Source organism: Cibotium barometz, chromosome 27 (genome assembly GCF_041138505.1).
Source record: "Cibotium barometz isolate CiBa-2024 chromosome 27, ASM4113850v1, whole genome shotgun sequence".
In the NCBI taxonomy this organism is placed as follows: Eukaryota; Viridiplantae; Streptophyta; class Polypodiopsida; order Cyatheales; family Cibotiaceae; genus Cibotium; species Cibotium barometz.
The window spans coordinates 33,877,208-33,896,377 of NC_141072.1; the positions used below are offsets into that span (position 1 = coordinate 33,877,208).

Sequence of the window (19,170 nt, forward strand, 5' to 3'; positions counted from 1 at the left end):
AATAAGGTAGACTCCTTCTTGTGGCATCTCTAGGCTTTGCTAAGCCTTAAGCCACACAATGGCTAAGCAAACGTGGTGTATTTTGCTCCTTAACAATCCCCAGTCGCGCAGCAAAAGTCTCCGCCTAACGGGCAAGATTCACCAAGAAGAACTCCATTACTTGGCTCATTATGAAGCTCATAATGTGGCATGTCAAAACCCTAAGTCAATGCTAGTGCTCAGCCAAAGATTGAAGCCCTAATTCCTTTGAGATCAAGCAAGAAGAAGAGGGAATGAGTATAGCACTAATCAAGATTAGTAAAATCTTCCCCAATATTGGTCCCGAGATTCAAATTTGATAAAGCTACCCCAAAAGTTTGGTCTACAGTAACCCATAGCTCCCAAAAGCTTAGGAAATAGATCAAGAAATGGAACTTTACCCAATCAAAATCAGCATACCCATCTTCTTGATCAAGAAATCAAGAAATCAAGAAAATCAAGAAAACTCCAAGAATTCAAGAAAATTCAAGGAAATGGATCAAAATCAAAGCTCTGATACCACTATAAGAAAGAGGCTCACTCATCACATGGAGTAAACATCAAGGGTGTAGGTCACCATCCTAGATCTCATATGGAAGAAGCCCACCATGAAAGCTTGGGCATGAGCACCAAGAATACATAGATGTCTATTGAGTGAATAGGATCACAATGCCCATGAGCCCTATGTGTAATATAGCCCAAGGCCCCCAAAAGTACACATGTAAATGACCCTAAGCCCAAGTGCCTAGGCCCCATCCCCCATGTGCATGTGCAACCAAATCTACTTTATTACAGTGACACCAGTGTCCTGGTCTCAATACGAGTGACACGAAGCTCCCTGGCCTCCCGTACCTTGGCACAAAATAGGGGAGAGCCACTTAGGCGGCCAAATGGTGACATCCCTCCAGACTTCTAAACAATTGTCCTCAATTGAAAAGCCTCCAGATATGCTTGAAGAAGTTGTGGGTAATCTTTGAAGTAATCTTCATCAATCCATTTCACGAGGATAGGCAAGTAGTTCTTGAACTTCACAAGGTATCGCTTGGAAAGCTTCCCAGCAGGCACGTAGCTTCTCTCCTTGTGAAATGTAATCTGATCAAGTTGAAGAACTTTTTCTAGCTCATCAATCTTTGGCGGGTTTTCTATGACAGGCTCTTCTAGCTCTAGCCCTACATACTTCCGCAATAGACTCACACGAAAAGCATTGTGAAGCCTCCAATGATTTGGCAATGCAAGCCAAAAAGCAACCTCATTGATGTGCTTGATCACCTTAAAAGGTCCGTGATACCTAGTAGAGAGCTTAGAACATGCTCCCTCCTTTCTTGGCCTCTTACGGAGTCTTGCTTTCTCAAATTTCAATAATACCCAATACCTCCATGGAGCAAAGTCAATAATACCCAATACCTCCATCATCCATGGAGCAAAGTCCTACAGATCCAGTCCCCTCTTGCAAAGCCCTCTGCTCTCCCTATCTCCACTCTGAGGCAGTGAGATGAAACCCGTATCTGCCCTATTGCAATCCTCATGGCATGTGACATATGTCCTTGGAGGTATCCTGGCCTCTGGACTAATCTATCTGCTGTGATCTGCAGAAAATGATCCCTGTAAAACTGCATCTTCGTGGGAAGCTCTGCGGGCACAATCCAGATGGTTTGAGTGTGCATCAAACTGGATAATCGACTTGGTGTCCTGATGGGTGAGACAGAGAGAGGGGGCATCTAACCTAATAAACTATACCTGGTGGTAGGCTATCCATCTAGAGCTCCTCTATCATCATAGGAGCTGCCCCGAACTCTGCTTGGATAATAGGGTGTGGTACTGATGGTTTTCTGCTGATCATATGTGAGAGCATCATGACCTGAAGCCTCTCAATCGTACAATCCTCCTCATCTGCAAAAAGGAGCCTCATATATCATTGTCAGATTGGAGAGAGAGAGAGAGAGAGAGAGAGAGTAATTAAAGGCTTTTAATAAAGGGACATTTGGATGCTATAAAACTTTTTGATAAAGAAATAAGCAATTGAGGAAATAAATGGAGCAAAAGCATTGAAATGAGCTGGGGAAATTTCAGGAGAGCAGCTTGGCATGCTGAGTCTGATTTTTGTGACATTTGGATGTTATAAAACTTGTGCCTTGCGGCTGGCTGCAAGAAAAGCTTTGTCGTTTAAAACGTGCATAGAACCTAGTGTGACTTTTTGTAATGTTGAAGGTTGGGTAGTGTTGGTGCAGAAATGCACATTGTGCTTAAGAAAACACTGCAACGTAATAAACAATTTCTTCATCTTAGAGCCGTGAGGGTGCCTGATCGGGCTCCACAACCCGAGGACAGTGTCTTGGGATAAACTCCACGAGCATGTAGCCTATTTTGCCAGGTGTGCCAAACCCTTCTAAGCTGTCTGCAAACCATCTGGCCTCCCAGTACATACGTGGCCATGGCAACTCCTTGTAATGGGGACCTTACATACATGAGCTAGCCAGCCCTCGGGCAATAAATACAAGGGTGGAGCGTTGTTATTCAATAAATAATGTAGGCCAACTAAACTTATTATTATGACATGGTTTATCTTTTCCCCTTCCCGATGCAGTCTTACATTTTTCGTATTTTTGTTCAACAGTTTGAAGGCGAAGAGTATATCACTACTCTGTTACTATATCTTATATTTCCATAAAATGTTTGTGATACGGCCTTCTATTGTCTTGGACAGAGTTCTTTGAGAGTAATGGTATTACTTCTAAAAGTAATTATGTAGCAATTCATCCTTGCTGAAAGTCATTTTTTACTCCAGGAAGGTAACTTCTTCAAGGCATGAAAGACATGCAAGTCCAATTAGTAGAGGTGTGTGCATGCATGCCTGTCTGTCTGGTGTATTTTGTGTTATAAGTAAATTTTGAAGGTGAACTTAGTACAGAGTTTAAGAAAATGTGTTGCAATGCAGATAGCATACCCATCAGATGTAGAGGGCCTTGGTGCTCAGCTGCTTAAAGTGCAAGACAACATTCCAATCTGTGCCTCTATCATCGGACAAAAACTGGCTTTGTTCTCTCTGGAGGTGGGTCCCGAATGGGTGCATGAGCGTGTGCAAGAGCTCTCAAAGAACATCAATATAGTGAAGGAAGCATTGTTACCCTTAGGAAAGGATGCAGTGAAGGGTGGTGAAGGTGCGATCTACTTATGGGCAAAGTTGCCAGATAATGCAATAGAAGATGGTGCTGTGGTTCAATGGTTAGCAAAGAAACATGGGGTCATGGTGGTCCCGGGCAGTGCCAGTGGAGGACCTGGGCATATTCGAGTTTCTTTTGGTGGCTTACCCGAGGACCGCTGCAGGTTAGCAGCAGCCCGGTTGAGGAAGGGCTTGGAGCAACTTGTAAAGGAGGGATTGGCTCCATGACAAACCGGATATTTGTACCGTTCCAATTGGTGATTGTTCTTGGCATTTCAAAAGAATTCTTTGATGTTCATTAGATTACTTGAATAATATATCAGTAATTCTTCATTGGCACGTCTCATCCATCAATCACGGAGCTCCAGAGTCTCGTGGAACCTCGGTGGGAATTTGATGGCATGATTCTGTCACTAATGGATCATGGCAGTGGAAAGGCAGAACTCCTTATTTGGGCATTGAATATTCCAGGAGCTCATTACCCTACATACATTGACGCTTGGACAAAGTTCTTGTACAGAAAACAATGTGTGTATTTTCTTGTCACATGAATGGGCAGCTGAAATGCATAGATCTAATCTGAGCGGATGAAGAGAATGCTGTTAGAAATTGTTATAGTCCTTGTGTAATTGTGTCCCATGCAATGTAAGATATATGTCTGCTATGAAATGCATGGCCTTGCCCAATCTCGTAAGTCATGCTAAGTGGTCTCAAAATATAGGTTAGACCAGTGATTTCCAACGATTACATGCGAAGCAAGCTCTTAAGGGTTAAAAACACAAGAGCAAGCTATCAAGCTTTGGGTGGATGGTGAACAAGAAACATTGATTTGCTTGATGCAGTGCTTCAGGCCTCCTCATTGCTACCTCAGAGAGCTCACTTGTATGGAGCATTTCTTCCAAGGCCGATGTTAGGCGTGGCTCCAATTATTATCACTACGAATCACAATCTAATTTCCCTTTCAGAAAAAGGTTATAGGATCTCCCCCCTTTTTTTGGCAAAACCAGTGCAGAATACACTCCACACAGTTGCTGCCATTTGACTATGCTCCTCCCCCACTATGTACACTGGGAGATAAGACTATACCAAGGTATACCTGAATCACAAACGACATGCAAAGCATGCTCTTTTGAAGGGCGATAAACTCAATAATACATACTGGAAGTGCTTAGCTTAGGCTGCTACTCATACATGCTTCCCTTGCATATTTGAAAGGAGGCTATGATATCTGTACCTTGCTTTTGTAGAGCAGGCAAAGACCATTGCCATGCTATCACCATTGCCAATGCCATCTCTTATTAGAGATCTACTCTTATGCTTACACATCCATGATTCTTGATATTTTATTTGTGATTGATTGGGTGTCATTATGTCTTCAATGGATTGCTCTCTCTCTCTCTCTCTCTCTCTCTCTCTCTCTCTCTCTCTCTCTCTCTCTCTCTCTCTCTCTATATATATATATATATATATATATATGTGTGTGTGTGTGTGTGTGTGTGTGTGTGTGTGTGTGTGTGCGCGCGCGCGCGCGCGCGCGGTGTGTGTGTGTGTGGAGTGTGTGTGTGTGAGAGCATGTTCTAGGATTCACGACCTGCTATATAGCTCGCTTTTCTTCTCTGTGCGCTCGTGTGTGTGTGTGCGCGCGCGCGCACGTGTGTGAGAGAGAGGCCTGCTCGCCTGCGACCCAGTTTGTCTGTTCGACTGCTCGCCTGCGATCCAGTTCGCCCATCGCTTGCAACCCAGTTCGCTTATCGCCTGCGACTCCCTTTGCCTTCGAAGCTACGACTCTACTCGCTTGCGACCCAGTTCGCCTGTTCGACTGCTCGCCTGCGACCCAGTTCGCCTATCGCCTGAAACTCAATTCACCCATCGCTTGCGACCTTGTTCGCCTCTTCGCCTGCGACTCCTTTTGCTTCGAAGCTGCGACTCTACTCGCCTAAATTTCAAAGGCTCTTGTATACAGCATACAGCTTTCAAAAAAAAAAGAGTTGTTTAGCAGTGTTGTATAGACTTTACTCTTGCAATTATGTCTGAGACTGTTGTGACCTATGCTCGCCGGGATAATGCTGCAGACAGTAACAAGAGCGAGAAAATCTCATCTATGCAACTTGCTCATTTATTTATTGAGAAGTTGATTAGTCTTTATGGCTTGCCATTTGTTATTGTTAGTGATCAAGATCCTAAGTTAACTAGACATTTTTGGCCTAAGGTGTTCAAGAAATTGGACACTAAGCTGAGTATGAGTGATCATCCTGAGTTTGATGGATGAACTAAGTCTGATGGACTATAGACTGAGAACATATGAATCAGACCATGGAAGACATGCTACCCGCATAGGTCTCTGTGAGTAATGTTGTTTGGGTGATTGTTTGTGACCGACTCATCAAATTGGCTAGGCTCATCTCTATGGAAGGGAAAATCTCAGATGTGCAACTTGCTAGTTTTTTTATTGAGAAGTTGTTTAGCATTTATGGCTTACCATGTGATATTGTCAATGGGATCAAGATCCTAAGTTCATTAGACATTTTTGGCGTGAGGCGTTCAAGAAATTAACACTAAGCTGAGTAAGTTCATTCAATCATCTTGAGTCTAATGGATAGGCTGAGAACATGTGAATCGGATTGTGGAGGACATGATGCATGCATATGTCTCAGTTGTGCAACCTGCTCATTTGTTTATTGAGAAGTTGTTTAGCCTTTATAAGTGATCTAGATCCTAAGAGATAGCATTAAGAGTACGCAAGGTAGAGTGCAGTTTTTTCCTAACTAGAAGCGATAATCTAGAGTCCTAGGGAAGGAGGCCGATGGGTTTACTTGAGAATCCCAAAAGACTACGGTAATGTAGTCTCGAAAAGTCCATAAGTTGTCTTCGAGATTTGCTAGACCTTTTACAATCTTAAAAAAGATTAATGAGGCTTCTTATAGGTTACAGATGGAGAGTATGCATGCATCACGTCTTTCATCTTGTTAGTAGACTAAAAGAGATGCTCAGTATAGAAGATAACTTGGTTTTCGAACTAGGAGCCGCTCCTATGTTGCTCATGAGCCAATCATTGTTGTGGATCGTAGGGATCACACCCTTAGGAATCAAATTATTCATGAGTGGTTTATTAGATGGAGGGATCGTACGGATGAAGACAACAATTCAGAGAATGTTGCTTCACTTCGATGCCAATATCTAGATTTTATATCCTAGTCTTTCGCTCATTAGTAGAGGGATAATGTTATGTCCCGTGTTGTATGGACATATGGCTAGTGTTTAGAGACCGACTGAATACTTATTATATTACATTGTGATAGGGCTATCTAGTTGGGATTGTGGCTCATTTTTGTGAGCTTTCCAACGTAAGAAGGACCAAAGCCTTACTCTCGAGTCAATTATTTCAAAGACTTTGAATGCTAAGCGTATTTCGGGGACTAGACCATGACATATCTTAGAAGTTCCGAGCATAGATGTACCGACGGCATTCAACATGACCTCTATTTGTTTGATTCCTTGAACCTATACTTGTTCGATTAGTCTATTGGAAGGGGTTAGGATGTGTGGATTGACTGATTTCTCTCTTCCCAATCGGGATCTTGGCTCAGAAAGTCAGTCAAAGCAGGACCTGTGCTATTGGCCACCTCTAAAGCAGATAGAACCAGAATCGGATCGTGAAAGAATGATGGAATGAGTGACATGGCCGAATAATTGTTTAGCTAGTGAGAGATTTTACGGGTCTTAAACATTGCATGCTTCTCGGGGTGTTGAAGTATTGAACCTTTCTTTCCTCATCACCTAGCCCAAGATTTAGTGAAATTCCTCTTACACTTTTCAAGACTAAATGATCATTTCAAATGGACGACACATCCTCCCTCCTTCTGTATCCACTCTTGATACTCATCAGCCCGCCCCTTCCACCCACCATAGTGCTCCCCATCCGTTACTTCACCTCAGTGCTCTCCTGCCCACGTAACATTATGAGAGGATTAAGAACAACAACAGTGATGGTGTAGCAAGGGAAAGCTAAATTAAAAAATGGCTATAGGAATATGAAGGACTCCCTTTGTTGTGAAAAAGAAAGTGTCAATTGTCTATTCTTTAAGAACTCATGGAAAACTAATCTCTCCTAGAGGACACGTGTGGGAAGTATTCGTTTCTAACAATCTCAAAGTCTTTAAGGTTTTGACCATTTGGTGTAACCATTAGGATGCTCCAAAAGCACTAGAGTACAGGAAGGAAACACTGCTGTCAAAGCATACCACTTCTTGTTCTTCCTGGATGGATGATTTGCCCCGTCTGATGCCATCGTGTGAGTTGTTTTCATGATTTAGGAATTCAACTGATTTTAGGTAATCCATCTTTCTGTGGCACAACATGAAATGTGCTATGAAAAACACGTAACTGACCAAATTATGTGAAATGGATAAATCATTTTGGTTAGGGCATTCTTTAGAACTTACTTGAGGAAGAATCATCCAAGGCTGCGGTTGCGGTTTCTTCTTTCTCGTATCCATAATCTTTTTCCTTCCAAAAGCTGGAAAATCAGAGTCTTTTCACAAGTGACCATGCCCTATTTAACGTGTTGCCAGATAGACATGGATATGGTCCAAGAGCAGATTACCTCTCTATTGGGGACGGAAGATTGAACGACATCCCGGCAAAAAACGTGGGACCTTTCAATTCTTATCTTATTATGGTCCCAACCATCCACGCACGTAACATTGGTGAGATATTTGGCGGTGGGAGGAAAGCCCCGAGAGAGGTCAGAGGGCCCATACCACCTGCCTACTACCTTTTAGGAACTGGGAAGGCACTTGGCGAATGCCAAGTAGAAGGGAAGGAGCCTATACATTTGTCATACCCTTCGAAATAGAATAACTTTAAGGCAAGCAAGTTTTACCTGACTACATGAAAAAGCAAGCCATTTTCCTCTCTTCAAACTCCAGGAGGGAGTGGATCATAGGGAAGGAAGGGCCACAAGGGGGGAACTTGTGAAGGAGTTTCCACCCTCCTTTCGGTCATTTCGCCACATTGATCACACTGAAAAACCCATAACTTGTATGGAACACATGCCTTGTGGATGCAAGCTTACCAGGGTTATGCAGGTGTCTAGCTTAGTGTGTGGCTTACCACTACAGAGCCACTACATGTGGTTTGGAGCCTATGGTTGGGTGGCGAGAGTGCTAGAGAGTCAAACCCCCGTACTTTTCATTTGTTCGTGTAATGTTGTATGTGCACGGTTGTAGTGATTTGTATGAGCTTCTCGGGCTTACAACTATGAGTATTGTGATGTTGCCTATTTCAATAGGAGGAGCCCCTTTGGACTATATATGTCCTTTCATATACCACAATATCTTTGTATTACTTGGCATTCCTTTTCACATCTTGCAATCCACATTACCCATGCAAGATTTGCATGTCCCATAGAATGCATATTGCATTTTAAACCTCTCCCTTAGTATATGCAACTCATTGATTTTTTGCAAGGCCTCAATGGATGCGATTAGCTTTACAACACTCAAAGCTTTTCAAAAGAAGTGTTCAAACACATCTTTTGCCTTTCAAGCAAAACATTGTTCACCTTAATAAGTGATATATGGATGTCCTCATTGTTTACCTTCAAAAAAGTTAAAAGGAATCATGGACTCAGATCAGCTCAAGAGCAAACTCCATGTACAGTGGTCCTAAGCGTCCATGTTCCCATCGAAGAAGAGTCACCCATAGTGCCAAACCCTGAGAAGAACTGTACATTCTATGGCACCGTCGAGCACCCAGGGCTCAAAAAGATCGCCCCGAACCCGCAACACCTGTGTGTGCCCCATCACAACACCAACGCATAAGATGGAACAACTCAAAAGACAGCTCAATCAAGCGTACCAGCAAAGCCATGCATAGTGGCATCCAGGATTTTGGTGTAGATGGGTAAGCGACTCTCCACCTTCGCTAGTGCGAGGCCACAGTAAGCCGAAACCTTAAAACCTCATTGTACATATGTAGTGTAGCACTTCCTATTAATTGTACATACAAATATACCTGGAAATAATTAGAAACTCGAAACTCAAAACAAAACCAAACCAAAAAAACGATTAAAAATCAAAAACAGTCACATGCACCTCCGAGCATCACACCCACACTCACTTGCATGTGCACCCACACATACACATATGCACGCTCAATCTTGCCCGTACAAACCACCTTTCCTTAGGCCTTTTCAATTTTTATCTCCTTTAGATCCTTTAAAATTCTCCCCTTTGAAGTTTTGAAACACCCCCCTACCTTAGGAGAAAATTTCCACACACCCAAATACAAACTCTCTCTCTCTCTCTCTCTCTCTCTCTCTCTCTCTCTCTCTCTCTCTCTCTCTCTCTCTCTCTCTCTCTATATATATATATATATATATATATATATATATATATATATATATATATATATTTCTTGGAAAAAAATGTTGACTCACGTCATCACATAGACTCGCGTTGTCACACTCACCCCTGGAAAAAAAAATCTTAGAGATGGAAGAGTCAATGGCGATAGAAGATTGTGCTTGATTGTTAATGTACGCAATTGGGTTCTTATGTTGTGATATATGGCTTTGGATTGATGCAATTTATAGCAAGCTTATACAGGAATAAATAGATAATGTGATGGAAGGCATACATTTAGATTATTCAAGGCTATGAAAGGCTTAACGTACATGATGGGGTTTTATGGTGTGATGGATGGGATTTTTATGGAGTAACGTGTGTAGTAGTTAGCATAAGGTTGCCATGAATCCAAGGTCATGATTTCAAATCCTAGGCACTACAAGTAGCCCCCATACACATAAATTTTTAAAATACCTGAAATGTATAATTATTTACCATTGAAAATGTAGGCAATGCCAAATTTGAGTTAGAAAAAATATACTACAAGTGACCCCCATACAGATTCTTATATAAATTGACTGCTCTACTCATAAATTTTCAAAATACCTGAAATGTATAAAATTTTACACTTGAAATTGTAGGAGCCAGGAAAAATACACTACAAAGTGCATCACAAATCACAACGTAGTGAGTAGTACATGGCTCCTTGATGACCATGTAACTGTCAGAATGCAGAGCAAAAATGAAGACAACTGCTGTAGAGAGAAAAACGCAGATGTGTGTGTGTGTGTGTGTGTGTGTGTGTGTGTGTGTGTGTGTGTGTGTGTGTGTGTGTGTGTGAGAGAGAGAGAGAGAGAGAGAGAGAGAGAGAGAGAGAGAGAGAGAGAGAGAGAGAGAAGTTGTGTAACTCTTCTATATACACACCAAAAAATCTTGAAATGTACAATGGCAAGTGTGGGAGGCAAGGGGCCATTTTATATGGCCCCATGCTGCTAGTCGGCCAATCCAAAACAAGCTAACAACAACATATGTGCTCACGACTAATAACAGCAGCCCACGACCAGCAAAAAGAAGGTCGACCAGGTATCCAACAATCAGCCAGTGCTACACACAGCAGGTCGGGTATCAACTCATCAGGAGTCAGCCAGCATCTGATACAACCGACATGTCTACCACACCCAGGAAAAATGGAAAACATATATGGAGATTGAGGAAAAATGGGGGAACACCAAAACTGGGCAAGCACACCCACAACAAAGGCCCTAGTGTAATGTACAGACAAGAGATGATTGCTAACACCCCCTCTCAGCTCCTGGATGTGGAACCAACCCCAGTGTTGCCGGAGCATAGCCTGAGGTAGAGACTTCATGAAGAGGTCTGCCGCATTGTCCTCCGTTGAACAATAAAGAAGCAAAATGTCACCAGCCAAAATCTTCTCACGAACAAAGTGATATTGTATCTCTATGTGCTTGGTCTGGGCATGGAAGACCGGATTCTGAGCAATAGCGATACAGCTCTGGTTATGGCACTGGATGACCATGGGCTCCTTCTGTGGAAACCCAATCTCGCCAAGCAACCTCCATAGCCACACCACCTCGCAAGCAGCACCACAAGTAGCCCGATACTCTACCTCGATAAGGCAATAGTTGGCTGCCTCTTGTTGCTCCCTGAAACAGCTCCTGAGCCAAGGGTAAAATTGTAGCCTGATGTAGATCTCCTCGTGTCGGGATCTCCTCCCCAATCCAAGTCACTCCAGCCTTGGAGTCGGAGTCGGTCCTTCGTTTCCCCTCTAGTGTCGTAGAAGAGTCCAAGATCCTTCGTACCCTACAAATATCGCAAGATCCACAATCCTACGTCCCAATGAGACTTCAAAGGTGTCTGCATCATTGAACGAGCTCAGTAGCCCCACATGAAGAGTCCAAGATCCTTCGTACCCTACAAATACCGCAAGATCCACAATCCTACGTCGTCCCAATGAGACTTCAAAGGTGTCTGCATTGAACGAGCTCAGTAGCCCCACATGTCAAGTCCAATCTGATGTTCAGCAACAACCAGATCAATGAACCAACCAGCTTTCGATACTACAAAGAGGCATCAATCGGGGACAAGGAAGATCACAATACTCCAACATCGTCCTCGCCATCTCCACTATAGTACGGGTCTTATGCTCAACCACTCCATTCTCTGAAGGCGAACCTGTATTGGCCAGATTCCGCTTGATGCCATGTTTCCGCACAAACACATTGGAAGAAAACTCTCCTCCTTTGTCAGCCCGAAGAGTCTTTATCTGCAATAATCCAAACTCTTTCTCCACCATCACATGCCACTCCTTGAACCGAGCAAAAGCTTGGTCCTTCTGGGAAAGGAAATAAACCCATGTGAATCTGCTACAATCATCAACAAGCAACATAAAATACAAAGAACCTCCCAAGGATGGGGTCTGAATAGGTCCACACAAGTCAGTGTGTACCAACTCCAAAGGTTTCAAAGCCCGCCGGGAAGCCTGCTTCGGAAAAGATTCCCTATACTGCTTACCACACCACAAATGCAAGAACTACAGCGTCCCTGCCTGCTGCCAACATCTAGCAAGCCAACCACCATCTGGTCCCCCCGGAAAGCCCGCCGCAGCGCATCCACATTCAAGTGACCAAACCGAAAGTGCCACAAGTCACTGATCTCACAGCCTGTCAAAGAGGAGAGTGCTGAGAGTTTGTAGATACCGTTCTCCACTCCGCCTTCCCATACAACCTAGCATGTTTCTCTGTCCCGTAGAGCAATAGAATGCTCCTCAAACTCCACCCGTAAGCCAGTCTTGCAAATTTCATGCACTGACAATAAATGAAAACCAAGTGCGGGGACATAAAGAACACGAGAGGAATGCTTCCCCCCTCTGCCATCGGGAATGATCTCCATGATGCCCTCACTATGAATCAATATAGTGGAATTGTCGCCAATGAAAATGCGACCTGACTGCCGTTTAAGATCTTGTAAGAACTCACGGGAAGGAGTCATATGCCTGGAAGCACCACTATCAAGAATCCACTCCCGAGTATAGTGAAGCCAACTGCCTCCTCGCTCTCGAAGAAGATGAAACATCTGTCCCCAAAATCTTGAAGTGCACAAAAGCTGGAGTCTTTGCAGCTGAAGCTGAAGAAACAGCACTCTTCCCGGTATTCCGCTTTTGGGACACTTCCTCCAATAGTCGCCTTTCTCGCCCCACCACAATCGTTACAGGTCCGCTCGGCCTTCAGTTTCTCATGGTCTGAATCAGGCTTCTTCTCAGAAGACTTCTCCGATGAAGACTTCCCTTTGCTCTTATTGTTGTTGTTACGGCCTTTCGACTGTTGGCCAGTAAAGGCCTCAGAACCTCCGCCTTGTGGAGGGTTCGTAAATCGCTCTTCCAAGTCCAAGACCATGGGCACAAGCTCTTTCTACGTGATGGTATTGAGCCTGCCACACTGGTGATCAAAGAGAAGTATTAAAATGCTGAGTACTGAGAGGGCAAATGGGACAACAACGTGATGGCCATGTCCTCTAAAGATATCTCTTTCCCAACCTGAAGAACCTCCTGCTAAAGAGCCTCCAGCTTGTTGATGTGCTCCCACATCATCGACAACTTTGCAGGATTCATCATCCGCATCTAACTTCCAAGGAGATCTGTTTCATGGTGGGTGATACCCTGTTATACCAGAGAAGCCAAATGCTGCCAAATCCCTCTAGCCAGTGTCATATGCTTTATATGGTTGATCACATGTGTGCAATTTAGGAAGATGAAAGGACGGACGCGAGCATTAACACGATCCCATAAATATGCCTGAGCCTCCTCATTCCTTCCGTATAGAGAGTAACTCCTCGTCTTCTAACTCCGACGATGGAACACCAACTACAATGAAATCAGCCAAGTCATAAGACTCCAAAACGGACTCCATCATTATCTTTCATATGCCGTAGTTGTTCCCATCCAACTGTCGGTCCACCGAGGATGTGGGAAGTGTAGGGATCTTCACGTGCTTCTCAGCCATCTCAAGCAAGTTTGCCATCTCAAGGGTTCACAAGGTCTTGTGTAGGGAGGATGGCTGGGAAAAAAGAAGAAGAGGTTGCAAATAATATGCAAGGTGATTGTCCAATGGTGACAGCCGCCTTCTACCAGATCTCCAAGTCCTGAACAGCCCAAGCAATCTCCAATCAGCACCTCAAATCAGCAAATCCTCGAGGTCCCACTATCTCCAAGATTCAAGCCACCTAGGGCTCTGATACCATGTCAGAATGCACAACGAAAATGAAGACAACTGCTATAGAGAGCAAAACGCACAGAGAGAGAGAGAGAGAGAGAGAGAGAGAGAGAGAGAGAGAGAGAGAGAGAGAGAGAGAGAGAGAGAGAGAGAGAGAGAGAGAGAGAAGCTGTGTAACTCTGCTATATACACACCAAAAAAATCCCAAAATGTACAATGGCAAGTGTGGTTTCAAGGGGCCATTTTATATGGCTCCAGGCTGCTGGTCGGCCAGTCCAAAACAAGCCGACAGTAGCATGTGTTCACGACCAGTAATAGCAGCTCAACGACAAGCAAAAAGCAAGTTGGCCAGGTATCCACCAACAATCGGCCAGTGCTGCACAGCAAATCGGGTATCAGTCGGCCAGCATCTTACACAACCGACATGCCTCCCACACCCCAAAAAATGGAAAAAATATATCAAAAGTGAAAAAAATAGAGAATCACCAAAATTGGACGAGCACACCCACAAAACAGAGGCCCTTGTGTAATGTACAGACAAGAGATGACTGCTAACAGTAACGACCCCTAGGATGTCCACTACATGTCTAGTTATGAGTGACTTTAGTGCACTTTCTTTAATGACTCCACTCTACACTCTAGAGTATAGCAACTCAATCAAGAAAGGTTGTGTTATTTCACCGAATTAATCACAATGTTGGCCTTCTTAAATAAAGTCATACATAGAGTTTAAACCTAAGCTAGTTCCATACTAACTCGTATCATGCAAATAAGAGATCAATAAGAGAAAGCATGTGTGGTCCTTTGGAAACTAGAGAAAATGACAGAATTAAATACGGTAAGCTCTACTAATACTTAAGTCTAGCTTTCTATCCCTTTATTTTTTACAAAATAATTAAGCCTATGGACATTATCGAGCATACCTTAGTGTTACCACGTACTTCTAATGCTACACATTGACTTATTGATAGACAAGTCCAAGTTAGCTTTTTCCAGACTACATGACTCGTTGATAACACAAGTTTAGTTCATTTGTCGTTAGGAACCCAACCATGACCGACCTAAGACCAACTCAATATTTTTTTAATAACCTATTTTAGGTAAATGATCCAAATCCAACCAAATTTGATAATGAATAGATGAATCCTTATTTTACCTTTGACCATTGTCTAACCTCAACCACAACCTAGTATTTTTGGGTAAGTAGCAATTTGACCCATCAATCTCTTGATCAACCAGACTCCCCCGTGAAAAGATGCAGGGGGGAAGAGAGCTTGAGCTCTTGCGAGCACACACACATACTCACAAAACCCTAATAGAGAACACACAAGGTGAGAGGCTGAAAATCTTCTTCTTCTCTACTCAACACTCAACACACCATATACAAGATAAGAGTACACAATAATATGAAAGGTACTCAACCAAATACATACACGGGTTCTCTATAGTGTGAACCCGACTAAATGAGCTGGCGCTATAACTATGCCAGTCTCTAGAATGGCTGTCACACAGCCTGTCATCCCACTGGCCGCATATCACCCAAGATCTCACCAACCATGCCAGTGGTGTAAGTGTGGGACCTATCCCCCAGGCGGGTCATCAGTGGCCACCGCCTCACTAGATGAGCTCGATATCTCAACACTCCCCCTCGAGCTCAACTCCATCTCATGTACACCAAGCGAAGCCCTGAATCTGCGGAGCTTCTCTGTACCCAATGCTTTGGTGAAGATGTCAGCTACCTGATCCTCTGTGCTGACATAAACAAGGTCAAGGTCAAGGTCTCCTGCTGCCAAGACCTTCTCTCTGACGAAGTGGTAGTGAACCTCTATGTGCTTCGTACGAGCATGAAAGACTGGGTTCCTGGCCAACTGTATACTGCTAATGTTATCACAGAAAATGACAACTTGTCTATCCACTGATAGACCCAAATCTGCAAGTAGCTTCCTCAACCAAGCTACCTCACATGCTGCCATAGCAGCTCCTCTGTACTCGGCCTCTGTACTCGATAGAGCAACCGTAGGCTGCTTCTTGCTGCTCCAAGTCACAGCAGCACTCCCCAAAGAAAACATGAATCCACTGGTAGATCTTCTGTCTGAGATACTACCAGCCCAATCAGCATCTGTGTACCCATGTACACATATCTCTGTCCCAGTCTCATAGAATAGTCCACAGTGCAAAGTAGACTTCACATACCTCAGTATGCGTCTCACTGCATCCAAATGCGGTTTCCGTGGAACCTGCATAAACTGACTCACCAACCCAACAGCATAGCTCAAATCTGGTCTGATGATCGTCATGTAGATCAAACTTCCTACTATGCGTCTGTACATAGTAGGATCCTCCAAGATCTCTCCTGAATCTGCACTCAACTTGCCATTCTGATCCAATGGCACAGAAATAGGCTTACAGCCTATCATACCATACTTGGACAACATGTCCAAGCCATACTGTCTCTGCAGTAATCCAATACCATGTGGTGACCTAATCACCTCAATGCCCAAGAAATATCTGAGCTCCCCCAGATCCTTCATCTCAAACTTCTGTCTTAGCAAGATCTTTACATCAAAGATCTCTGCATCATGGTCCCCCGTAATGATCAAGTCATCTACATAGATGACAACAAGCACAACTCCTCTATCACCATGTCTCACATACAATGAGAAATCTGCATTGGCTACATGAAAGCCAATAGTGACAAGATATTCAGAGATCTTGTCAGACCATGCTCTTGGTGCTTGCTTTAAGCCATACAAGGCTTTCTTCAACCTGCAAACATGCTCGGGGTGATCCACATCCTCATATCCAGGTGGCTGCAACATATACACCTCTTCTTACAAATCCCCATGCAAGAATGCATTCTTTACATCCATCTGATGTAAAGACCATTGCTTTGACGCAGCCACTGCTATCACAACTCTCACCGTTGCCATCTTGGCAACTGGGCTGAAAGTTTTCTCATAATCAATCCCATATGTCTGCGCATATCCTTTGGCTATCAACTAGCCTTGTACCTGTTTATGCTTCCATCACTGTTATGTTTAACTTTGTACACCCACTTGCATCCAATGGCTTTCTTGCCTTCAGGCAATTGCACTAAATCCCAAGTTTCATTTCCATATAGTGCATCCATCTCCTCATCCATAGCTTTCTCCCAACACACATTTCCAACAGCCTCATCAATGCATGTGGGCTCAACAACCTGCACAACCTTTGCCATATATGCATAGTGATGTGCCACATAACCATCATATGTAAATCTTTGGACAGGGTTCTTCACTCTCCCTGATCTTCGCAGCTTTTCATTCATGGCTTCCATCGCCTTCTTTACACCAGGTGTTCTCATAGCTGGGATCCCAAGCTCCTCATCAAGGCTCATATCTGAGCCACTAGACTCTCCATCAACATGAGAATGCCCTGCAGAAATGTCAGGCATACCAAGGGGCTCAACCACTTTCTCTTTTCCTTTACGTGATGTAGTAATCACATTTGCAGGACTGGTATTATGACGCAGCCTGCCACTCCATGGTCTATCAACAGACCCACTAGTTGAGGACTCTCCTGGTCCACTCAAAGACTGTGATTGCTGACCTGCATTCTGTGCAACCACACTTCCACTCAAATCAGCCCCAACAGCTTCTTTTTCAGCAGCATACCAGCTGCTCATCTCATCAAAGACAACATCCCTGCTTACCCTCAACTCACGTGTAGTAGGGTTATAACACCTATATCCCTTTTGCTCAAGGGAATATCCAATAAACACACATTTTTCAGCTTTCGGATCCAGCTTAGTTCTCAGCTCATCTGGCACATGCACATATGCAATGCATCCAAAGACTTTCAGATGAGACAAATCTGATTTTCTGCCAGTAAACCTCTCCTCTGGAGTTACATCATGTATGGCTGCAGTTGGAGTCCTGTTCATGATGTATACTGCTGTAGAAACAGCCTCAGCCCAATAGCAATGCGACATATTCTTCTCTTCCATCAATGCTCGCGCAATCTCAGCAATGTGCTTGTTTTTCCGCTCAGCAACTCCATTTTGCTGCGGAGTGTATCTGCATGTAAACTGTCTCCGAATACCATTCTTCTTCAAAAATTCAGAGAACTCATTGGAGAAGTACTCTCCCCCTCCATCTGACCTTAGGCACTTCACATATTTTCCTGTTTGCTTTTCAACCAAAATTCTGAAATTTTGAAAGTGAGTGAACACCTCACTCTTCTCCTTCATGAAATATACCTACACTTTCCTCGTGTAGTCATCAATGAAAGTCACATAATACCTGCAGCCTCCCATAGATATGGTCTTCGTAGGACCCCATACATCTAAATGCACAACATCTAGTGCATTTCTGCTCACATATCTGTTACGTGAAAACACATGCTTTGTTTGCTTCCCAAATTGGCATGCTTCCCGACTAAATGAGCTGGTGCTATAACTATGCCAGTCTCTAGAATGGTTGTCACACAGCCTGTCATCCCACTGGCCGCATATCACCCAAGATCTCACCAACCATGCCAGTGGTGTAAGTGTGGGACCTATCCCCCAGGCGGGTCATCAGTGGCCACCGCCTCACTAGATGAGCTCGATATCTCAACACCCCGTACAATCTTCTCAAAATAATGTGACTTCTCCATGCCTTAGGTATTCTAAACACTAGGGTCCATGCACCCGAACAAGTGTATGTGTAAACTGTCTTAATGCAATCGATATCGTTCGCTATTCCTTGATTTATGTATTATAATCATCTTGACTGTTTGTTCAACCCAAGGCTAAAGTATAGAGATCAAATCTATGTACCTTTTCTTCAAACATCAGAAGCCAAGGGATATCTACAGCAACTTTGATTTCCCAAAGAACAGACTGCCAAGTACACGAGCACAAAACTTTCAAGAGGGTTGTGCATCATTGTATGCTACTTAATGTTTAGTTGTGTTTTATTTAGGTGAACCCCTCATGAGCACACATGATGCTGATAAGCTCAGACCTACATGATTTTACTTGGCTTGAGGTGGTATATTATAGAGACTAGTATTGCACCCGCGCATTGCTGCGACCGACCGAGGTTCCAGAAAATAACTATTCCCTCTACAACCATCTCTCTCACACACACACATGCACATGCACATGACCCTCTCCCTCTCTCTGTCACGTACACACTCTCAAATGTTGAAACTCTCTCACATGCACATACATATACACGTGCTCTCTCTCTCTCTCTCTCTCTCACATACACTCCCTCTCTTCTTACACTCTCCCACACATAGAAACGCTCTCTCTCTCTCTTTCAATCTCTCTCTCTCTCTCTCTCTCTCTCTCTCACGCACACATGTAAATATATAGTATATACAATATTATGTTTTAGATACATAAACCTACACATAGACACACATACTTATACATATATACATGTAT

General features: G+C 43.6%; 1 protein-coding gene across 3 annotated transcripts in view; it reads left to right on the forward strand.

The window, feature by feature from the left end:
- LOC147623318 (aromatic aminotransferase ISS1-like) overlaps window positions 1–3,788 on the forward strand; it is a 70,369-nt gene extending 66,581 nt beyond the window's left edge. The window contains exons 9-10 of one of the 3 annotated variants that reach the window (XM_086821450.1): window positions 2,804–2,853; window positions 2,954–3,788. In XM_086821450.1, coding sequence (XP_086677576.1) covers window positions 2,804–2,827 — 24 coding nt within the window. In that variant the 3' untranslated portion in view covers window positions 2,828–2,853; window positions 2,954–3,788. Of the gene's footprint in view, window positions 1–2,722; window positions 2,854–2,953 lie in introns of all 3 variants that reach the window. The other 2 variants (XM_086821449.1, XM_086821448.1) reach the window with 2 other exon arrangements.
- Window positions 3,789–19,170: the final 15,382 nt, after the last annotated feature.